Source organism: Lonchura striata, chromosome 11 (genome assembly GCF_046129695.1).
Source record: "Lonchura striata isolate bLonStr1 chromosome 11, bLonStr1.mat, whole genome shotgun sequence".
In the NCBI taxonomy this organism is placed as follows: domain Eukaryota; kingdom Metazoa; phylum Chordata; class Aves; order Passeriformes; family Estrildidae; genus Lonchura; species Lonchura striata.
In genome coordinates, this window is record NC_134613.1 from 11851883 (window position 1) to 11877275 (window position 25393).

Below are 25393 nucleotides of genomic sequence, written 5' to 3' on the forward strand. Positions count from 1 at the left end.
GTGGAAAAGACTGATAAGCAAATTAAATAATATGTTAATTAATAATCTAATAAATATTCCTAATGACTTCTTTTGACTTCAGAAACCGACTCCATGAAGACTGTATGCAAGTCTCCATACAGTCTCTTTTATCCAAAAACCAATCAGCCATTGCTGGGCATTCAGCAGGGAGCAGAAAAAGAGCTGAGGCTGTACCTTTATAGTAACGAGTGCCACGTCCATTATTGCACACTGCCTCAGGGTCAGGCTTTTGGCTTCCTCTCGGATCACGTGGTCCTGCAAAGCAACAGAACACTGCAGTTGGTTTTGAAAGAGACACAATATTGTGAATATCTGTTCTTTGCAAAACAAACAAACATCCACCAAATGCCCTCCAAGGACTATGATTAACAGGGATTAATTCAGAATCCTTTCACAACAAATTATAACCTAGAGCAATTGTGTTGCTTCTTGAAAACACAGACTGTAGAGAACCAGACTCACTGGTTAATACTGAGCATTACTTCTTTTCATAGGATGTATTATTTCTCTGTTATGGGGGATGGGGGAAAGGTTAAAATTTAACTGAAAATAATTATATGACATATAAGTAGTTAATTTTAATAATAAACCTGACAGTTTAGCAAATGTTTGTTAATGCCCTATGTTTAGAAAAAAAAAGAGAGTTTTCTCTTGGAATATGTTAGACATCGAGTGACCACACTCCTGTTAAATCTTTGTCTAAACAAGCAGTCAGTGATTAACTTAGGCAATATTTTAACTTCTCTAGCAAACTGAACAATCATCCATAGAGGGCCCAAATACACAGTTCTGTACAAATCTGAAATCGTAATTGCAGCATTTACTGTCAAACAACTGACATCAGTATCAAGCATCTCTGCTGTCCATCAAGAAGATTCCAGCACTGAGTTGCTGAAGACTTTACTATGTTTCAATGCACCTAAACAGTCCACAGAAAGAAAATTGCTGGTATTCTCACCTTAAGGGCTTTTCCAGAAGCAAAGGGATTTTTTTGGTGGGATGTGTAACGCTCATAAGGCCTGGTTGTGCAATATGGGAATGATGGCTTCTTGACCCATGTAGTGATCACTTACCACATAAGCACAGAGTCTTCTATTCATAGTGTGGTTTTGATGAAACTGTACAATAATTATTCACCTCTGAGTAGTTACTGCCATATTCAATTATACCACATACGAACAAGAATGAGGCATGAGGTTTGGCCTCAGTCATTAATATTTCCTCCTTTTTTTGTTAGTGCAAGCCAGCCACAGCTTCATCTGGCTCCATTACCTTGAGTTTTGACAGTTGTCCAAGATCTTTGGCTGCACTGAATATCATCTGGGGCCCCTGTAATCACATTGAAAATTAAGGAAACGGACTCACGACAGCATGTTTGCCTTTTATGTCAACACAATCTTATTTTCTGCTAGGACATTGGCCAAAGTCACCGTTTTGCAAAGCTAAATAAAAGTTTCAGTTGCACAGGAGACACATTTTCATTCAGTTGATAATGCCTGCAGCAAGATTGCCTCCAGTATTCTATAGCTGATACAAATATTGCACTTTCTGCTGAGAGTGGCTTTGTGTTCTCCTTTCTGCTGTTTCATTTTGTGTTTAATGCTGAAAGCTAAGACTGTGATTGTTCTCAGTGTGTGTCAGTGAGATGTTTATCCATAACTGCAGCTCTCAGGTGCTGTGCTAACATGAACAATCATACTGGGAAGTGAGCAGCCCTGAGGAACCTGCAAAATCCTATGTAGGGGGAATCCTCAGCTGAGTAAAGCACAATGTACTGTGAGCCAGAGCCTTTTTTTAAAGAAAAAGATATTGAAACGTTATGAAGTTCAAGCAGTATTTTACAATAGCCAAATCCTGGCATGACACCAAAGGCCAATGCCTACACATTTGTCTCAGACAAACTGAATCCTACTGTAATTCTATGCTCACATCCTTTATCACAATTACTCCAAGCAACATAACTACCAGTGCAGTTACATGGCAGCTCAACAAAATGTAGTTCTGATTATGTGGATTTCAGAAAAAAGGTTCATCCAACTTACACTGGACTAATTTTTCATTAGACTTTCTGTTCCAAAGAGTTTAATTTTCCAGAAATAATTTTGCTTCCTATATGCTTCAATTGAAGAAAATGTAATATAGAACTGCAGTTTAAATCTTCATTATTTTTTAGTAGCAAGAATGGTAAGATAAATACGTATATATATATATATATATGAATGAAAAAATAAACCTTGTTTCTGAACGCCTGTGCCTCCCAACCTCAAACAAAAAGAAATATTCAGGGCTAGAAAAATCTCTCACAGTATCCTACTTTTCAGTGATTTTCTTTAATTATGTGTTCAGTAGTAAACAAAAGTATCAAAATAAAAGGAATAGTTCACAATGCCTACTGGAAACACTCTATATAGAGGATACCACTAAGGAAACTCCCCTCTGAACTGACTGTCCTATGAATAATTGATCCTACATAAAGTATATAAATGCTCCTAACACATGATGGAAAATGCAGTTACCCAATTGAAACGCTATCTATTGTATTTGCAGATAAAATTCACACCAATAAGTTTGAAAAGCAAATTAAAGATCTCAGAAATGTAAATTCAAAACTTATTGAAAGAGAGGTTGCTTCTAATTATGCATAGTTAGCAAGGTCATGACAGCAAATATGAACAAATTCAGTGGCTGGAGTCCTGGCCATGATCAGCTCTACTCTAGAATTTTTAATAGTTCAGGTAATTTCATTTTTATCTCTGCACCATTTATACATTTTCTATTAGAGCCTTTCCTGCCTGTCCAGCAATAATCTTTTATGCATCTTCAATATATTAGAGTAAGATTTAATGATATGCCTTTAATTTATGGTCCCTGACCAACAGCTTTTTAGCAGCTGAAGTGTACCATAGGATGTGTAACAGCAAAGTTGCCAAAGGCATACTGTGGCAATATCATTATTAGCTTGTCCTAAAATGGTCAGTTTATTTCAAACAAGATTGAAAACAAGAAGAATTAACAGTTATTTTATTCCAATCCCTCAAACAAAGGAAAAAAAAAAGCAAAAAAAGCAGTTATGAGAAGGTCCCCCAAGCCAGACTCTCTTTGGTGATCCTTTGACAGGATGATTTCACTGCTGCCCTCGGCTCAGCCAGCAGGGTTCACATCAGGCCATGCCCCACAAGGGCTCCTGTGCAGCACCACTGGGTAAGTACAGCTCCTTTCCCTCTGCTTGGCAGGCTGGAAATGCAGCTCTGCCCAAAGAGGAGTTCCTGTCAAGGCTGCTATTAAAATCCCCCAAATCTTTAGTGCTATATTTGACTGAAGCTTCATGATATTAATTAAGTGCTGCCTCAAGATGAGGAATGGCACAGCAGGCAGGGCTGGAGGATGGGATGGGCATCCTTGGCTTTCTCAAACCTACAAAAATGGAACTGATTAAATTTCTGATGTGACTAGGAAGGGCAAGGAGCCCTCTTCATGTTACTGTGCACAGTGAAGCTGAGAGAGAAATCAGATTTAAATTAAACCCCTTGTATGAGAGCACGACTGCATTCTTTCATATGAGTGCATTCATAAAAAGTGCTCTGATTTGGAGCAGGCAGTAAATGAAGGAGTGAGTCTTCCTCACCACCTAAGAGCAAGCTGGCTGCACAACTCTGAGACACCAGAGAGCAACACTGCCTGCAGTGCAGGTGTTACTCCTTGTGGTCAGGGTGCAGAACAGGGTAGTGTCAGACCCCTTGGCAACACCTGCTCAGGCACATTATTACAGTCCTTTATTATAAACTGAGAATTGCTCTGGAACACTTACAGTTTGGTCTGTCAGTGGTGGAAGCACAATTTGTTTTTCTATCTTGTTTAAGACTAACTTCCAGAGCTCTTTCAAAACCCGTTTCAGAACTGTCTTCTCACAGATTTTTGCAGAGACACTCAAACTGGAATAAAAAAAAACCACAAACCAGTCACCAAACAAGCATTAAGGCTTCAGAGGTGCTCAATCATGCTCAGATTAATAGCCATTAAGGTTTATCTCTTCTCTAGGAATAAAAATTTCTCAGTAGCTAAATTATTTTGCAATATTATCAGTAAATATTTTTGGTAAAAAGACTTGCAGATTACAAACTCATATAAATTTCCACTATCTAATGTAATGCTTAGTATATCACTGATGCATATTTATTGAAAATGCAAAATCATAATGAGTTATAAAGTTTGATGGATGATACAATTTAGCACTCCCACACCCCTAAATTAAAGTTTTAGTATATAATTTGTTTATGTCTTAAAAATAAAGAGGAACTGTCTCTCTTGTTTTGTATTTCTACTGGGATGTAGAACTGGATTCTGACAGCTAATGCAAATTTGCAGCTACTGTTTGAATGCATTTATTTCTATATACTGACATGTCTGAGCAATCTTGCTATCTATTACCTACAGTAAAATTAAATTTTTAGGGCACCTTTTCCATCTTCACTTTGAAGATTTCTGGCTGGGGAAAACGCAGATAAGGAACCAAAGGGGTGTGTAGCTTGTGACTGGAGACCTGGAGTACAGGATCAGTGCCAGGCTGCTTGTCCTCACAGCCACTTCCAGCAAAAGGCCACTGGTGGTTGACAAGCACCAATGACACCAATGTGCTTACAGACGTGCCTGTGCTGCCTTTCAGAATGTGTCACTGCTGAATGATGACAGCATAAATTATCCTTACTTACAGAACTCAGAATGAGTTTGCAGGATCCTCTCAAAACTTAGCATTCTACCAAATGAAAAAAGAAAATCAAGCTTCTGTTTAGATGATGACCTGGTTTTTGGTGACACAGAAGTGCATATCAATAAGCAGTGAGACATTGGGTACAAGCCTACAACAAATTCCAGACAATTTCAGTATAGGAATTACTTTTGTCCTTTTGTTCAGCACAATCTTCATAACACAGCCTGTGGAGAGACACCATGCACTGGCTCATTTTCAATGACTCAAAACATGACAAGACATGGAAAAACAAGCCTGCAGCTTATGCAAAAATTGTTCAGTGTAAGTGAAGAGGTTAGGCACAGGATTCTGCACACAGTGAATACTAGAAATATTAAAAATACTATAGAGTGCTTCCAGGTATCCACAGTGCTTCAGCGTAATACCAAATGTGCCTGACCGCAGCATCCAGTTCCCAGCCTGCCACACAATCCAGCCTGCACACTTACGTTTTGTCCAGGGAATCCATGAGAGGCCGAAGCACAATCTCAGCATCAATGGCTGCACTGTTCTTATTGGCTGCTGCATTCCCATTTCCTCTCATTTGATTCAGCTCATTGCTCATTTGTTTTACACAATCTTCGATAACAAACTGGAAACTATAGGATGACAAAAAAAAGAATGAAAGAATTCTGGGAGAGAAAACAATAAGGATGATTTTGCATCAGGTTCTTCAATAAGACTTAAATATTTTCTGCAATGATGCAATGCTCAAATTTGAAGATACTATGGTGTTACAGTCTGAAAATAAGTTCTACTGAAAATCATAGCTCATAAATAATTAATGCTGTGTTTTGATCTCTTCCCCTGCCTTGCTTCCATTCTGCCACAATTTCCATAGCTTTGTAGGTATGCCAAATATTTATTTTCTAAAGCAACAGATGTATCAGAATCTATAGCTTATATATGATTGACTACCAGTTAGGAACAACTTCTCAAGATTTTATTTTTGATGTGTAAGGATGATACAAGCAGGTGATGATACATAATTTTTCTTCTGATGGTTAATAGCAACCAAGCTTTGATATTCTTCTAGAGGTAAAATCAAAAACTCCTACTGATTCTGCCCTGTTTGGCTCAATTTGACTTTTTCCAGATTTCCCACAGTCAGTGCCTTCAGAAGGTTTGTTACTTCTCTGCAACTACACAGCATTAAAACACTTGGACTGTTTAAAATATCCTTTTGCAAAAAAAAACCCTTGCTTTGAAACACTCAGATTCTTCCTCCTGGGAGAAATCTTTTTCACTTCAAGGTGACTGTGAACACATCCTTCCGCCTCAAGTTTGTATCTGCTCAGCTTTTCTGAAAACCATTCTGTTTCCTAACTGATCTGGTTGAGTGTCTGACAGTCTTAAAGTGCTATTGATGTGATAATCTTTGGACAACATATTGACACAAAGCAGAATAGCAGTTAATCAGTCACCAGCTCAGAGGCATGAAGAGTCTACTGTGCACACACAGTAATTTGTTTTATGGGTTGATTTGTGATGGATCAAAGTGGTTTAGGATTAGTTTATGAACAGAAATGCAAAATAGAGGCCAAAAATCTATGGGGTCTGTTAAGCTGAAAAGATAACTGGCAAAGATTAACTTGAGGAAAGCAAAACATAATTTACTGTGAGAGTAAAGAAACAATCAGTTGTTCCAGTGACATGGCTAATTGTAAAAAGAGAACACAAACCTCCATGTGAAATCACTGGAAAAATCAGAAACTTTTCCAAATGCACTTGGAAGTACACTTGCCTACACACTTTAAAGCCCTAGACAAAATCAACATGAGGCAGCTGTGAAACTGCTCATGGAAATTCTTGGGACCAGTCCCTCCCTCCAACAAAAGCCAAAATAATGCATTGCCTTTCTTGACGTTAGACATCTTTCCAACATTGTTAACCTCACAGACCCAAGCAGTAAACTGACCCATGAGGAATGTTCTAGCTGTCTGAAGCATATCCTACACTGAGCTGTTCTGGGTTTGCTGTTGCAGAAACCTAGTTGGCTCATTCAGAAAGAAGCCCTGGAAAGAAATAATATTCATGCACTGTCAATGATCCGAGAAGCAGAGCCTGGGAGCAAAAGTACAGCAAGACAATACAGCAAACTAAGCACAGAGAAAAAACCAGACTGTCCACCCACACTGCCCATCAATGGATTAAATAATCAACTACAAACTTTGCTTAATGAGTACCACTAATCCCTCTTCCTTAGATTTCTTTCTAACTTGAAGTAAAAGTAACTTGCTACTTCTTGTACCACAACCACTGCTGGCACAGCACCATACATATTCAGGACTGCAGTGTGCACTCTGATTAATGAAAGGTTTTGAGAGTAAGGCTCAATAGACAATTTTTGAAGAGCCACAGGCAAGCAAATGACCGAAGAAGGCCATGCACAATGACCACCTGAAGCAGGTTAAACACAGGCAGATGTGCCTGGTTGAAGCAGCCCACTTGGAAAAAGCTGTCAGTCTCAGGAAGTAAAATACACATGGTCAGAGAGGAAAGTTTAACATAGCATCAGGCAAAAAAACCCAGTGACTTTGCTTTCCAAAAAGCAGAAATAAGCCATCAGCCTCACCTCTGTAACATGTTCATACCCACAGATGATGTTCAGTTGTCTTTACAGCAAGGCACACACACACACACACACACACACACACACACACAGAAATGCACACCAGTCCATCAGGGCAGAAGCAAGCCATGCCTCAGGACATCCAAATAACCACCCAGACTTCATCAATGAGGGAGATTTTTTGAACAGGAATATTCCTCTAAGGTTTGCAGAAAATGGGTTTGTTACCTTGCAGCATATGTTACACTGAGTTCATCCAATACATTGCTAAGTTTCACCTGAAGTTCTTTTAGAACAACACTAGCTTCAGCATCCAGCTGCAAAGAAATAAATAACATTATATTTTATTTATACACTAGTTTTCTGGGGTTTCCATTACAATCAAGGAATTAGGAATTATGTGCAAAGATACACTGCAGTATAGAAAACCAAATGTGGAAACACCTGTTGCGACACAGACTTGCTTTAGTAGGCCTTGAAATACAATTACCATTAAAATAAATTTTAAAAAATTTTGATTACAGCAGGGAATATTTATATCAGAAATCAAAACTGTGCCATTGAAAAATGACTTTCTGTGGGATTGTGGAAACTGTGTTGGCAGTCACAAAGGAGAGAGCTGCCATTATCAGGCCAGTGGTATTCAACAAGACACACCAAGAGAAGGATGCAGGAAAAGTCAGTGCTCGTGTTAATAGTAATGCAGATGCCTTCATTATTTTTGTACATTTCACTATGGTTGGTATTTTGTTTTGTGATTTGCATTGAAATTGTTTCCATATTTCATATGTTTCCATAATGCAGTGTAAAATTAGGCCAGGACTGAAAAAAAATCTTGAAGAATATCCATGCCAATTCTACTGACAGAGGATATGGGAAGGGACTCTACCAAATTTCAGTACTGCTCTTTCTAAAAGCCATTAGGGCAAATAAAATTCAAGCAGGGAGCAACACATTCTGATGCTCTGATACAGGTTTTCTAAACATAGGAAGAAAAATTAATGCAGGGGAGAAATACATTTTTACATTTCCAGGGATGAGGATACATGCATAGATATTTAATCAAAAAGGTACCCTATTGGTATTGATTTATTTATTGACTTGTTAATTTGCTATGGATGCTTTTTCAAATAAGAAATAATAGGTTTTTTTTTCCCCTGATCTTTAGCATTCAGGAAAAATAGTTACAGCCCATTCTGGGATATGACAGATGATCATCAGGATCAACAGCTGAATTTGAATTAATAGCTGATGTTCCAGGTCTTTCAGCTGTCTACATCACAGTGTTAAGGAATGATTTCAAATGATAACCCTTAATTTGTGGACTCTGTTCTGCAGCAAGGTCAGGTACAGACCTTCTGACAATTTCAAAGGACACTGCACATTTAGAATACATAATCAGGGCTGTTTCTATTTGTGTTTTTCTGTCTTTCAACTGCATGAGTAGTGTTTGGTGCTTATTTTTCCTCTGGTGCTTCAGAGCACTCTGGTGCAGCAGGTCAGTTCTTTTAATCTCACTTCAGAGACAAGGGGAAGTTGTTGCACCACACTTGATAATTTACTTGAGACTCCACAGGAATTCTACAGCAAAACAAACTGAAATAGATCCAATGATCTACTGTGTTTTAATCTTAGACCATCCTTTATCTCCTTAGAGGTTATGTGTGGGTTAAAATAATAGAAAACCCAAGATTTTCACTACAGGTTTTGACAAGAACCTGAAATAGGTGATAAGGGGGAATTGCCACATTGCTTTAGAAGGTACTCAGGGTTATGTAGTTATTTTCCAACATGAGAAGCTCATATGTTACTTATTACTATAAGTACTTACTGTGACTACTTACTGATTTAGTTTTGAATTACTTTGCATTGAGAGAATTTCTGTTGCTTCTGTATATGTTAGTAATGTCCCTGACAGATATACTTTGACAGTTCATACACTTAAAGTGATTGCTTTCCTTCATATGAAGAGCAGGAATTAAAAAGCTAATTTTACTGCAATGTCTTTATTAGTAAACAAATTAAGACTTTGCTATCAAAGGCAAAGATTTTTCCAGGAAATGCATATCACTAGGGAATTATACTGTCTCCTCTGGAGGGATACATACACACCCCAAATTAAAGACCTCTAGAATATAAACATTAACAAACACTGAACACACAAGCATTCACACTGAACACGATACATGTCAAGGAAAACACAAAATAACAGGCAAGCACAAGATCATGCACAAACTAAGAGAATCACCTTGATACCCGGCCTATAGAGGTCAATGTAGTTACTTTCTATCACAGGTTGTGGTGATAACCAGAAAACACAATGTATCTGCTAAATTCACCTGGAATTGAATTTAGTCCAGCTAAAATTGGATTAAATGCTAAAGCCAGATTGTGAATATTACACACATTATAGAAGGGTGCATGCAACTGTTAAACATTTTAGAGGCTTTGTGCTCACAAATTGCAGGAACAAGTTTGTGTGTGCACAGCTGGAGGCATCTGGCAGGACCCCCAGCGCTGTGTGTGCACATGCTCATGCCCGTCGATGAGGTGGCACAGGGAGTTGACACAAAGAGGTATGCGGGCTGCCCGGGCAGGTGTGCCACACCTGGCCATCCTGCCATCACTGAGAAGATGTCAGCAAGAGTTGTAAATGCTACTTCTCTCTAGGTACTGGAAAATATGGTGATTTGGGTGTCTCACCAGAAGTAAAATGTGCACTTTTCATTTTTTTTATCATGTGCCTTCTATGTGCTAATGATTTGCCCTCAGGCATCATCCAAATGTGCCAGAGCATGACCTCTTCCTTTTCCTGATATGGCAGAGCTAAGATGGGAGCATGGAAGTGAGAGGCAATGCTGATCAGCATCCGAGATGATGTCACAGAGGGAGATACAGACATGAAAATGAAGTATTTATGGTACTGGGGACTTCTATTTTTCCTCTTCATTTGCTTCATAGAGTTTGGTGAAGGAGGAATGAAAACTAACAAAATTCCCTAAACATATTTCAGGAAAATAAAAGAAAAAGGCTCTACTTGAGCCTGATTATTTTGGGAAGAAAAAAATAAATCCCAGCCATGAATGTCATTAGTGTACCATATCAAATTTAAGCAACAAAAGAGAAAAGACAACACATTTATCCCTTGGACAATTGTATTCTGGATTCCATCTACAGTTCCCAGCATGTGTGGCCTAGCCTTAAAATACATAGGGGTAGGTTGCTCAGGTTTCAAAATAAAGGAGCAAGCTTATTTCATTAATAATGTGCAAATTATTCTTTTAAATCAATTCTTAATATTCTTGGCTTTTCTAGGCTCGCATTTATGTTATTTTATCATGATCTTAAATAGCAGAATTAATTTTTACCCACAAGAGAATATACTCATAAATCTAGGCACACTACATAAGATCTATTGATTATGCATTATCAAAGAGATAATTAGTAATTTGACTTTTTCTGAATGCTACACAAAAACTGAGAACACATTTGCTGAACAGCTGAGAAAATAAGAAATAGTTGAACATCATAGTTTCCAAATTCTGCCTATCTAAAACTGCCAATTCTTTTATACAGACAAGCCTTGGAAAAGGGTTAAAAATCTGATGAGTTTGGCTGCTTTCAGTGTGTTAGATTGAGGTATTTCCTGTTGTAATTTAATGTGTGCTAGTATGGACATAATCTTGTTAATGGCAAATTTGGTGGTGTTTCTGCAGGAAACTACAGAGATGCAAATTACTTTTGCATGAGTTAAATGGAACCTCTCTAATCTGAATCCCATTTATCTGCAATTTCACAGGTCTAATTACTTATGGTTTCCTAATGGGACCACCTGGTTACTTCTGTTCAGAAAATAGTTTTACATGTTTTCTGTATATCTGGCAAAGATACAGGTATTTATCAGCTCCATCACTTTAGTGGTTCCTTCTGTCTCTGACAGACATCTCCCTTCCTCCACCCACACCCTTGGGAGAGTGAGGTGTGAGATGGTTGGCTGCCACTGCTCTGAGTGCACAGAACTATTCTGCTGAAGTCTGGTCCTCTGACACACCATCAAAGTCTTTAAGGCCACATATAGACTCCTACAGGAATTCCTAAGCTTCATATTTAAAGCTGGAATTGAATTTACCAAAGAGTTACTATGATTTATGTATAGTTAATATAATATTGTCATACGTAAACACCCCCCTTTTGCTTTACACCTCTGGTTTTGATCCTAATTACTGTAACTCATTTCTGCCATGTTCTGTCATCTGGTGTAAAGCAACACAAGCATTGGCTTCTCTTCTTTCTCTTTTATCAGTTTCCAGCTTGTCAGACAAAGAAATATTTAGTGTAAATATATTCATTCCTTTTAGATGAAACAAACAGGAGCTAAACCAAAATTCTATGATGATGATCTGTTCCCATGTTTTTGGACTTGATTTACAAAAAACCAAATAAACAGTGGGTTGGATGCACTTTACTACTCTCTCTTATGGCAGACTGTTCTCATTGATATGATTTGTAAGCACCCTCCCTGCTTTGCCGCAGTAGAGGAGGACAGTTAATAAAGAAGCTCATCTTGTTCAGACTATTTTATTTTAATGGTGGGAGATCTGAGAAATCAGTTTTTTCTCTATTTATAGAGCTCCCTGCCTGCAATGTGCAATAAGCCTACTCTGAACAGAGGGACTGCTGCTTGATTGTGGTTATTTTGACTGCACAGTTTGAAAGACATACTGCTCACAGTGTGACACTGAGGAGATTAAAAGCATTTAATTTTTCTTAGAATTAGTTTTGCTTCAACTGAAATAGGTCTCATTATTTTGCTGAAAATCATCTGACTTTTATGCCCTCCACAAGTGAAATATTAAACTGTTTTTTCCCTTCAAGGAAACTGCTTACAGATTTTATTGCTGGCTTTGTTTCTTATAAGTGCCAGTTCAATAAGCCAAATTGGCCATTAGCAGTTGTGCCTTTGGAATAGTGAGGGGAATAACTATTTGAACTGGAGGACATCATTTTAGTGGCATCTTGATATGGGTGAAAAAAAATTGAATATGAATGTACTTTTCTTCAAGAAATTGCCCTAAAAGTCTGAATGTATTTTTAACAGCTTTTCTCTTAGACTGTGAATCAGAGATGCACTTAAGACACCTAATGAAGGGATTATGGAAAAATAGATCCAAAATGTCTCCGTGGGTTGTATGTTGCACCATATTTGTAGGAAATTCTACTTTGATACTGTAACAACCTTAATAATTCATCCTCATTAACATCAAAAGGAACCAAAAAGCATGAGAAGTCATAAGAACTTCTGAAAGAAAACTGCTATGAAAAACTCATAATTTAAAAAAAATTATTATATAAAGAATTAGGAGCAAATGAAAAACTAGTATTTTCTTGTGTAAAAGGGGACATTTTAGAGATTCAAGCAAATATTCTGGTTGAAAATAATTTAATAGAAATAGATATAAAATGTGGCTCAGCTTTCCTCTGCCCTTGTCATTATCCCAATTTATAGACATTTATCTGTTTTCATGAATCATGACATTTAAAATTAAGTTCAGATCCAAGACCTAATACAGAAGTACTTTGCCCAGAACACAAAAGCATGGGGAAAGATTACTTGTAATATTCAGAGAGAGAAAAGGGTATAGTAAGAATCACAAAAGCAGCCACTTCTGGATGAATATATTTTTTCAAAGTTTGGTAGGAAATTTGCAGTGACAAGGCTGCAGAAGTTTATTTCCCGTTATCTCAGGAGGTATTTCTGCTGTGGCAGCTTCAAGGAGCTGTTCCTGGCTCAGCAGACCCTCCACACCCTGGAGTGACTCTGCAGGGTCATCTGGAGGCTTCAGTTCCTGGCATGGCATAGGGGACTCATCTCAGCTCTGTAGGGTCCTACTGTGGTTGTGGAAATATGAAATGCTGTGTTTTCCAGTTTTCTTCATTTAGTGTGGCCACACTAGATCAAAAGTTTAAGAATCTATCAAGCTACAGCTTCAAGAAGAAAAAGGATGATGTATGCATAACTTACTTTTTAAAGCCAGCTACTGATAATATGGATAGGATATTCATGTTCTAAACATTGCTTCTCAACAAGTAGACAGGATTTTTTCTGTGGCTTGAATATAGTTAATTTCTTCATCATGATTCAGAACAGTGAAAGACTACAGTCTGTAAGGTATTGAAGCACTGTTTACGTCCTTTTACTGTTGGACAGGACTTCAGGCTCTTTTACATCTTCTGATATGAAAAAGAGAGTAAAGCTGAGGATGTTTTGAACTGTTGAGTAACAGATCTTGGTGAAATGGTATCTTGAATACAAGCAGGCCCTCAGATACTGAAAAGTGCACTTAAAATGTTTTATAGATTTTTTTAAACTTTGAAAGGGTATTGCACTATCTGCGTAGTGAAACTTTTCAGTTTAGTGTCAACTGAATGCCCAAGCATAGCTCTTTTTTATTTTAGATCATAGGGAATTACACAGATGCATCAATGGAAATAAGTAGAAAATGTGACTGTTTTCAGCCTTAGAAAATATGGTCAGGAATAATAAAAGATGCTTACTATCACAAACCTCATAAGAGAATCTCTCTCCTTCTTTCTTCTGCTCAGTGGATTGCAAGTCAAAGGCATTAGACAAAGACAATGACACATTACAGACAAAACGTACCAATACAAAAAAAGCAAAGTATAGTCCAATTCAAACATTAAAATAAAGCTGGCACTACAGACTGCAACACAGAACACCCAGTGCTGATAAAAAAATTACAGATCATTAGCATGTGTCTGTGAAATAGTTATGTTATTCCAGTATTGTTAGGACAGTAAATAGGTCTTGCGGACTTTTTTTTAAAAGCATTTTGATTTTCTTTCCAAGTAGAAGTGAAAGCTTTGACTAGGTTGCAAACATGGTGCTAATGATCTCTAAGGAACTTTGAATGAACCAGGAAACAGATATGACTCACCTCCTTCCCTCCCATGGACTCAAACATTTTCTCAAGCTGGACTCTTAATTGCTGAATGTTGTTCATTAAGATACAGGCCTACAGAGAGAACATCAAACGTGAGACTGTGCACAACCAGTTCTTCAGCAGCCCTATATTCATAGAATTAAAGAAACATTAAGGTTGGAAAAGATTTCTAAGACCATCTTCACGCATGCAACTCTTTAAATGACTCTTCTCTTGCCCACTAAGAACAGTGCTGCCCCACAGGGAACTGGATTCCATCTCCCCATCAGCTGGACAGGTTCCAGATTCCAGAATTTCACATCCTGAGCTATCCCAGGTAATTTCTAGTCACACCTACAACAGTTACATCTGGTGGATTAATGCACGTAGCACATCCTTGTCCAGTAGAGAGCAGAGGCAACAATTACCATGGTGCTTTGGCAGTGACAGCTGGCTGCAGGAAAGGGCTTGCCACACTGCTTGCTAGACCCAGTCTTTTCAGAAAACTGTGACAACACTGTAACCCAGATAATGGCTGATGCTTAAGTATTTAAATAAATCAAGAGGCAGTTTTGTTTATAACAGAATAATATTTTAGAAATATGCATTTTTGCATTACTTGAAAAATTAGTGAATAAATTAGGCAATAGAACTCTGTAATCATATTTTAGTCTAGAAATGTTGCTGTTTAAGCTAATTTTTTAAAGGCAGAATACTGTGCAAAAGACAGCAATTTCTGTATTCATATAAGGCTAAAAGTAAAACATCAATAAAAATAAGGAGCTAGTTACAAAAATCATGAAGAAAATCTATTACTAGAATCTTGTGTACATAGATGACTTAATACACTGGTTTGTTATGGTGCAGATGAAGCAATCGGACAACACTTACTAAAAGAACTGTGGCTGGCCAAGGCCAGTGTGCTCTAGTGTGTGATTGGATTCATTTAGACACTGAGGAAATGCATTTCAATAAAACAGGTATACTTTTTTCCAGACAACAAGGTGGTGATGGCATGATTACAGTGATTGATACTCATTTGTACCAGTCTAGTTAATAGCATGTTCCAATGTGGAGCTGAGGCATGATGAGCTCAATAACATGATTTAGCTTTAATTATTAATATATTACTGTCATAGGAATTTGGCGTCAGAGTCCTTCTCAACTGAAGAAGAAAAAGAAATTTGGTCAAACTTCTTACTACTTAGATTATTCCTTCCCAGTGAAGCATGCTGCTCATCCTCCTACAGAATGCAGCTGGCTTTTTATAGCGGAAATGTCACCTCTCTGCTCATCTCTTGAAAAATCCACAAACCCCACTTCTATTTGTCTATCTACCTTCTATTAATTTATAATCACTAAGATTGTATCCTCCTTTCCTGTACTATCTCCTGACTTCTAACAAATTAATTATTTTGGAAATTATCTGCAATAACACAAATCAATAATTATGAGAATTATGATTTGTGATGGAGGTATAAGTAGCTGAATATAACATCTTGTTCCTTTTGTTCCAAACAAATGCAAATGCCTTTGGCAATACACTGAAGCTATGAGAGAAACACTTCACAAGAAAGCCATTTCAAAGTTTCCTTTGAGGCTGGCTCAGGTGGCTCTTTCAGAGCCTAAGCCTACCTTGGCTCAATGAAAGCTTTGCTAATGTCAGGTAAAGAACATTACTTAAAAACATTCTCATTGTATTTCATTATCTCCTACCCTTCAGAATAGTCTGTGCAGTAGTTTATGGCAATCAGACAGATGCAACAAAGTGGGTGGCAAGTACAATACCAGCACCCACATTTGTTTGTAAATGCTGACAGGAGGTGGAAGATAAGAGGCTGTTTTTACATTAGATAAACACCTTTATGTAAAGCATCTTTGATATGCTTCTATTTGAACAGTTTGTATGCACATTTTGTAGGGTTTAGTAAGATAAGTAAAAGTGTTGACTTGAAAAAGAAGGCCAAATTCTAATTTGAATAATAAAAATATTCATTTTAGTATCTTCTATCAACTTTAATGCAGATGAACATTTATTGCAGCTGAAATTATCAGATCAAACAGACACAAGGACAGGGAGATCTGTGATGGGCTGAGGGCTGTACCATTGAAGGTGAACAGCCTGAGGATGGGGCTGCAGTTATTGATCGGACTGCAGATTGGTACAGCTAAACAAAACCCTATTAAATACAACAGACATGGTGCTATAATCTGCCTGCCATGGGAGAACTAGCTTTGACTGAATGTCAATGATATTGAAAAGCCAGTTCCCAAGAATGCTTTTCGTTGGTCTTGTTAAAGTATTGAAAATGTTTCCATTTGCTCAACAACATCCTTAGTGTCCATATCTCATTTATTTCTGAGTCCATGGCAATCTGGTTCTTCATTAGGGACTCCTCACTTTTCTGGCAGTGAGGCAACAAACCAGCACAATTTTCTCCTCCCCTCTGCAGGGGTAAAGCCCAGAGAGCAGCAGAAACCTCTGCAAACCCTCCCTGCACAGGGAGCTTAGAAACTCTCCAATGCACAAAGTGACACAGAGAGGCAAGGCAATGCCAAGTGAACACCCTAAACAAAGACCTTTTCTTCTCTTTGAGAAACAAGATGAAGATAGATTCACCATGTTCACCACAGTATTAGGCTGTTAACCATGGCACGTTTGTAGCCATCTTGTAATTATTTTATGACTTTAATACTGAAATTAACTAGAATTCTTAACTAATTTCACTTACTACAGCTTTTACATGTTGCTGTAAGCAGCTATGAAAACACACTGACCTCCCTCCATTCATGTTTTTTTTCATATAGAGAAGTTATTACATTTTCAATAAGTAACAGTAAGTCACTTACAGGTAATTTCTGAGGCAGAAAAAAGCCACAGCTTCTTACTTACCACATTTTCTTTATCACAATAGGAGCTGAAGTAACTTGAAATAATTGCAGCATACTGAACGAGTACTTTGTTGATAGTCTAGAAGAGGAGAAGACTCTTAAATGGTGAATTTCATAATGTAAACCAAAAATAATAAAATAAAAGGTTTGTATAAAGGATAGGTTGTACAGGTGCTTGCACACACAGCATATTATATTTTTTACATATAATATAAACAATCCTGTGAGCACATTTTCAAATCCCTGCACAGCAGATGGTGGGTAGTTCTAATTGTAAAGCAATCTTCAATAGCAGAGATAGTTTAATTTTAGCAGTACTGTTTTTGAGAAGCATTGAAAACTCTACTCCTTGCAATGTACTACATAATTAATGGAACAGTAGCAAGCTCAAAAAATCCTCCAGGGTGACAATACTTAGATTAGAAATATAATGGAAATATAATACAGAAGGAGCACTGTTCAAAGCCTGGCAATATGAGTTACCTTAAAATAATCATGTAAATAAGAACCCTGCAAATGGAGAATTGTTGCAATCAAAGAACAGAATTAAAAGTAAATGTGAACTTTTCTAAAGCCAGCAGGATTGTAATGGAAATTCAGAGCTTGTGAGGAAATGTAACTATCCAAATAGAAAGCTGGCAGGGTTGAGTTTATCAAGCAGCAGGTGAATAACTACCACCTCAAGACTTCAAACAAAAATACTTTATTGCCACACCTTGATTTTTCTTCACTTGCACTGCCTAATTAGCTAATTGCACTTCACTGAAGGGCTCCATTAATAGAACTGCAATTGGTTCCTAGCAAGATAAGGATTGATGCATACATATATATATAAAATGCATAAATGTGAAATTTCAGAGAGGCTAGAGCTTCTCAAACTGGCAAACCCTTTTGACAAAGTAGACAAAACCCAGCCTTAAACCACAGACAGCATGTCTTTCTTAGGATCCCAATCAGATAAAAAACACTGATTCTAAAAAGCATTGAAATCACTTAGCTTTTAAGTACATGGCAACACAGTGTCATTCTCTCTGAAGCTTAGTTGAGATGAATTCACTTTAATTTACCTTTGCAAATCTTCTCATTAAATGAGATAGTGCTTCTGGATTAGGACACTCCAATTTCCTAATAATTTCAAAGCTTTGATTGAGCTGTGTGAAGACATCAACCACAGAACAAGAGAAGAGGGCATGGTCTGATGTTTGCTGAAACTAGGGAGAAACATGCAAATGTTAATATTTGTTCAGAGATCAAAACTGTGTTCATTAATTTTTATACCTGAACTTCCTCCTAGAGTCATAAAAACTAATAAAGGGAAAAAAGTCTCCCTAGTATTACTAAGAAATGTGTTTTTTTCACTTTTCTGATACTTTTGAATATTTTAAAAATAAAACCAGATTTTTCTTTTATGACATCATAATCACATCATAGGTTAATGAAATGATACCATGGAATTAATTCTATGAGGATTTAGGCAGAGGGAATTAGAAGAGGAATTTCTCTATAAGGTTATCTCCCAAAAGTTGTTATCACTTGAAGTCTAAGAAGGATGTTGTTGGACTAAATGTAGTTCTGGTTTTGTAACAATATATGTCTTGATACTTTATTTATTCTCTTCTTTAAAAAGTAAAGGCTCACCCCATCTTTTTTGTCTCTTTCTAGTGCTCCATGAAGAAATTCCATTGACACATCCTCATTTTCATCCAGCCATTGTATGACAAATGGTTCAAACCACCTGAAAATTAAAACCAATTTAGGTAGATTTTAGAAAGATCCCAAGTGGAAAAATGTTATAATACCAAGCAGCTTGGCACCTTGTGTTTTTAGATCTGTTGTAATTGTTAAAGAATCCAACAACCCTAGAAAAATTTTTGTCAGCAAAATTCTGCAGCTACCAAAAGGCTATTCAGGCTTCAGTTTCACAACACTCTCCCTGGTGTATCCTGGTGATATAAAATTAGCAGCAGCCAATTCTCTACCAGTGAAGCATGGCATGTGTGCACCTTCTATCAATACTGGCTCTTTGGTAATATTTAATTTTATTTGTTTAAGAAATAATTTTATGTAATTTCATTTTAATATAAATCAGCTGTGTTTTATTTTTCCTTCATTTATTAAAAACATTGAAGCAATAACAGGTCTCAAACCATCTCAGCAAACCAGCAGACTTACAGAGGATTAAGAATAGCTCATATACACGGACAGGACTGAATACATTTATTGCAGGGAGACAAGTGAAAACAAAACCAGCAGCTGAGTATTAACCTGATCCAGTAAGAATGATTTCAGTAGTATATCCCATTAGCATTACAGCTTTACCCAAATTTAATTATAAAAAAGGGCAGGGACCTACAACTAATAGTGCTGCTGTTTCCCCATCTCATACCTTCCTCAGATGTTTTCTGACCAAAGCATTTTGTCATCTCTGAAGATCTGGAGTTACAACAACTGTAGAAATCTATGAAATAGTTAACTGCACATTTAATACCCGGACTATTTCACTTGATAGAATGAAGAATTAAATAGAAGGAAGTGAAAAAAGTAGTTGTTGGTGCTACACACCTTGAGATCTTGCACAAACATGAGCATAAATATTTGACCAAAATAAACCTTGCATGAAGCCCAGACTCTTGGAAGCCTCCCCAAAACACTTACAGAGAGTATTCAGGCACTGCATCCTTGAAAGCAGAAAGCTCTCGCACATATTCATTATAAAACCATTTCACTTTGAAGTGCAAATTCATATAATCTGTGCTTTTGCATAATCGCTGCTTTTCATGTTCTGTAATACAGTGGAAATAAAAGCACTTAATAGTGTTCTAACAGTAAATAACATTCTTGTGCCTCAGCACACTGGTGACATAATAATACAGGACTTGCATTTTAAAGCATAATTGGTTTGATTTTTCTTGATGTAGTAATACCCACAGTTTCAATTTTCAGGATCTGAGTAACCTTAGGAAAAAGAAAACAAACCAAAGACCAAACCACAAAGTAGGCTTCTCCCCTCTCTTCACTCTAGTGAGGAAAAACCACAAATTTGTTGACTTCCTGTTCTTTAGATCCTTCTTTGATTGTCACAAAATTGTTAAGAAGCTTTTGTGTGTCAAGCTAGAAAAGACAACCATAGCTGTGTAATAGTCAGAGGAAGTAACAGCTATAAATGCCAGTCCTACAGGAATCTGTGAAACCTGCATTTATCAGAGCTAAGAAAAAGAAAGAGGAGAAAACTCCACAACTCTACAGCCATTGGATTTATGGCAAAAGTTGAAAAGATGGTTCAATAAAGTGTTTTTGAAATTTTTGAAATGGACTTCACCTTCTTAGTGTCCTCATGTTTTCCACATACTGAATATGCAGATGGAGGTGGGTGGCACAAGTCATGCAGCCACCTGTATCCACTTTTTGTATTTTTGAAGTCTGATTGAATTTGTTTGGAACAAATGTCCATCTTTCTTCCAGGATTTTGATCCTTGTTTTAACTTGTACGCTATGCTCTGCATTCTTCACCCAGCCACTGCAGAACTGGCCAACTCCACTCCTTCTCTCTTTATCCTTGCTCAAATCTTTCATTTCCTTCTCCCTCAGCATGAAACCAGGTATCCACAAGTTTTGGGTAGAATAATTATACCTTTGTTTACTGCTCACAGCTTCCTAAAATCTCCACAGATCTCATCTGTTTGAGATGTCACGTCACTTGCACATTCTTCCCTAGGCAAAACAGTAATTTCTTTTTCCAGCTCCCTTAAAAAATTACCTAATACAGGTGCTCAGCAGGAATAATGTTCTTGTGTAAATAGTAGGCCTTTAGAACTTACCAGTTTCAAACGTCTTTTTTGCTCCTTACTTCTGCTTGCTTTGCAACACAGCATTATATAAATCTCATATATGTTTGGATGGGAACCTAATTTTCTGTAACAGCAGGAGCATCCCCTCCTCTGTCACACACTTGAACGTAGCATTGGATTCTCTGTCAGTGAAAATGCACCGTGAATGACATATTCTGTGTTTTCAGATCTAGCCAGGTACATTAGAAGGAAATTATTAGTTTTATTATTATGCCAAATCAGCACTCCAGTAACACACTGTGCCATCCAGCATGTTTCAGATGCATTTTATTATGCAGTGAGTTACTAAGTTTTGTGCAAACTGGCTTATGAAGTGCCCCTGTGGGCTTTCATTGCCTTTTTTGCATTGCAGTAGCATTTTCACCTTCACTGCCCTTCCATCACACTCAAGAAAAATCACTAAATCCATTTCTGTCTAAATACTGCATTTATTCATCTTCACGCTACTTGAGAGTACGAAATCTCCCCGGCACTGTATCATTGTTACTAGCATTAAACAGGACCACAGAGAGAAAGATGTTTCCTTCTGTCATAGCTCTGAGGAATCTTTTCTTTTTTTTAGGTAGCAGGTTTTTCACAAACTAGTACAGAAAACTAGATGACAAAACATCTTCTCTATACAAGGTATTCTTACAAGGAGGTAGACCAGCCTTTCACTAACAACAATTATGTTATTGCTATGAAATTCACTGCACATCTGCTGCTTAAGTCATTGTTAAAAATCTATCCTAGATTGCATCTCAAAAGAATGGAATTTTTGAAATGAATTTTCATTCATGCTTTTCATAAAAGTTTGCTATAGTACACAAACCAAGGAAATGCTTATTTCAATTTTAGAAATGAATCACTGCCACTAATTGGCAAACTTGTCCAGGAGGGTCAAACTTACATATACCATTCACTAATATTTTCTTTTTAAGGTTAAGCTTTATAACACATTAAAAATAAGAACAAAAGTAATTCAGGAATAATTGACTTTTTCCTGCAGGCTTTTATGCCTTGTAGAGAATATTTAAAGAGCATCCCAGGATATTATTTCCAATTACATATATGTGAAAAATGCATCCAGAATCCCTGACATTAATGTATGAGAACATCAGCAAACACTTCACAGGACATATGAGGTCATTAGTATCCATGCACTCTACCTCTTCTGTTCATATAAACCAAAGAATGGAACAAACAGGTGCCCATATGAGTCAGCAGGGACATATTTAACAGGATAATAGATGGGTTTATCCATGGAAACCATGGATTTTGGTTACAAAGTGCAGCAACATCACTGTAGGTGTTCTGAATTTAGATTAAGATCAATAGATTGCTTCCTTAATTTCTGAACATCTTGCTCAAGCTAATGTAAATGTGAACCAGCACAGGATACCTGGATGCATTCTGGAAATCTCTGTCTATTTTCCTGGAAGGAAGGCTAGTGCCATGTTTCCCTATACAGACATATCCATTTTGGGCTTTCTAGAAGACAGATGTAGTAGCTGCACAATATAACTCTTTTTGAAAAACTCTACTCTTGCTTTGCAAAATTATTATCCAATTGAGTCAGTCTGCAACTGAACCTGCCAGTTGAGTGTAAATGTGCTCTCTGGAGAGATGATGGCAGAAATACCTGAACATTCTCATAACTGATTCTAGGTAAGGAAATCTCCAGTATAGCAAACCTAATGCTGATACTGTTTTTTATATTGTGCTGCTCCTTTTCTGACACGTTCCTTATAGTGCAGCATATCTTTGTAAGCATCTACTCATCTACTAAGTTTCATAAAGAGGTCATGTTCAAGTCCCATGCTGGCATATTGTGTATCACTGTGTCATGCATCAATGAAAAAATACTGATAAGATTTTCTAAACTGTAACATTATAAATTTTATGGGGCACTTTAGGTGCTTTTAGAAATTACAGTTCCAGCAAGTGTAACTTTTATTACATTGTTGATGCCACTTGAGGGGGGAATATCTCCTTAGGGGTGATGCTGTAACAACGCATGTGCTTCCACAACAGACACTGTACCTGCAACCACAATGAAAACTGTATGGAATTGTTCCATCTCACTGCTACAAATCACAGAGATGGGAACCCCCTTAAGGAGACCTTCAGTAAGCAACAGCACTGAACAAAAACAGTAAAATCTGCTCCAATGTTATTTGCATACCCAAGAATGAAGAGATTGCTTTTAAAAGCTATTACAGGGAATGCATAAATATATGCAAAAGAACTTGGTGTGTGATGAAATCAGCACAGCCCTGATGATGCTGTCTTTGGCACATAATTTAATTGCAGGCAGCAGTTATTTTAGGGAAAAATTTATAAAGAAACATGATAGGAAAGATTATAATCCAAGGTACTTTCCTCATAGTCTTTGACGAAACAACAGTACTTTGGAATAATGTTTGAGTTTTTGTTCATTTTTCCAGCAATTGCTGAAAAAAGCTGAGAAGATTTTCTTAAAACAACAACTAAAAGTTATAAAGATGACTTACTAAGCAGAAATATCTACATGACACTAAGGAAAATATCATTAAACAAACTGGGATAGAATCTTGTTCACTACAGAATCCTTTTTACTTTTTAACCTTGAGGTAATAACATCACTCTGAGTTTTCATGTAATTTTTGATATGTATTAGTTGCTAAAAAAGGAAAAAAGGGTAATCTAAAAACCTTCATAAAAGATGAGCATGTTAAATATTCAGATAATCAAATTGATATTTTATTCAACTCTGATATTCCTTATTTGGGTCCAAAGCTCAGAGAATTTTTTTTTCTACAGCAGTTTCCAAGCTAATATTTTTTGTAAAAACATATAGTTAAGCTGCTTGAAGGATTCTAATAATATGGTTTTAAAGTATATTTCAAATCTTTACAAACAAGAACTGCAAGGAAATTAGTCTGTAAAAAATGAACAAATTATTACATACACATAACTAGATTTTTCTAAAAAATCAAACTTGTATAGTTTTCAGGTTTTATAAATAATGTTTCAGGGATTGATAACTACTATAAGGAATATTTTTGTGTAGCAAATTAATTACATCACAACTAGCTTGTTTGACTGACATATAATCTATTGCTTTACGTTTATTAAACAGAAATGGTTGAGACTAAGCATATAGGATTTGTGTTTGGATTAGCTGCAAATTTTCCCATCAAAACTCAGCTGTTATTCTCAATCATTGTGACATAATTCCATATTATTTGCAATAATTACCTACCAATCTTTCTACAGACTACCAGCTGCTATCTATTTCTTCCAGAACTGCTGTTTCAGAAAACCTGCTATTTCCAAACTTGCAGTCATATAATTGAGAAGGGTAATTGGGAACACAAAACTGAGTACAGCTAGAGGAAGCTAAGCTCCAATAAGGAATGATATGGATGGTGTATGCATTGGTATTCCTCCCTGTGAATCACTGTGGAAACCTTACACTGAATGATGCACCTCTGTTATGGATAAAAGTAGAAGTTAATGTTCAATGCACCTGGTGCCACTGCAATTTCCCCACAATACAGGAGTGGTTGCTATGCCACAGCCTCTTTTATGCTTATAGTGCTCTAGATTTAATCCCATTACCACTGAAAGAAATCTGAAGCCTCCGATTGTTTGAATGCAAAAGCACACAGGCCACAAATAAATAAAAAATTTAACTCAAAGTTCATCACTGATTTAGAAGATAACATTATATTCTACTAGAATCTCATCCCAGGATTCTTGTACTTTGCTAAAGGCAATGGAAGTCACTGGTTATTAACTGAAATAGATAGTAGAACACAACTAATTGATAATCATGCATAATTTACATTGGTTTTTATGATGTGAAATACTACTGACCTTTCTGAAAGGGCTCTTTGTGTCAAGATGAATATAATAAACAAAACCCTGAAAAACTTCTGTCATTACCTCCTTTTTCGATTATATTTATCTCTAACCCCCCTCTAATTCTCCTTTAAAGAAATATATTTTATCCTTCACAACAGACTTCTAACACAATCAATCTTTTCTATGCATTTACTTGGAAATTTTCATCAAAATATCTTTGGACAGTTCACAAACATAATGGACTTCACCTGGAACACCTCTGTGGGGTGATGAAGCTGTGCAAACAGGAAACTGAAGAAAAAAGGGACCAAGTACACTTATTAAGGCAACATGCCTAAATTAAGGAAGGCATTGTAGATCTTATTCAAAGATTTCCTTACTATGGAGTTATATTTTGTCCCTGGATAGAGGAGCTACTGGAGAGGGTCCAGTGGAGGCCACGAAGACGATGAAGGAACATCTTTCTTATGAGGAGAGACTTAGGAGAGGAGCGGGGCCTGTTTAGTCTGGAGAAGTAAAGACTCAGGGGGTATCTCATTAATGC

The 25393-nt window shown here is 36.9% G+C and overlaps 1 protein-coding gene across 1 annotated transcript in view; it reads right to left on the reverse strand.

The window, feature by feature from the left end:
- Positions 1–25393, reverse strand: part of UNC13C (unc-13 homolog C) — a 127448-nt gene that overhangs the window by 16949 nt on the left and 85106 nt on the right. The window contains exons 19-28 of the mRNA XM_021537425.3: positions 19829–19955; positions 18812–18908; positions 18241–18384; positions 17175–17252; positions 14297–14374; positions 7569–7657; positions 5218–5367; positions 3830–3953; positions 1294–1350; positions 196–276 (exon numbers count right to left, since the gene is read on the reverse strand). Of these exons, the coding sequence (XP_021393100.2) occupies positions 196–276; positions 1294–1350; positions 3830–3953; positions 5218–5367; positions 7569–7657; positions 14297–14374; positions 17175–17252; positions 18241–18384; positions 18812–18908; positions 19829–19955 (1025 nt within the window). The remainder of the gene's footprint in view (positions 1–195; positions 277–1293; positions 1351–3829; positions 3954–5217; positions 5368–7568; positions 7658–14296; positions 14375–17174; positions 17253–18240; positions 18385–18811; positions 18909–19828; positions 19956–25393) is intronic.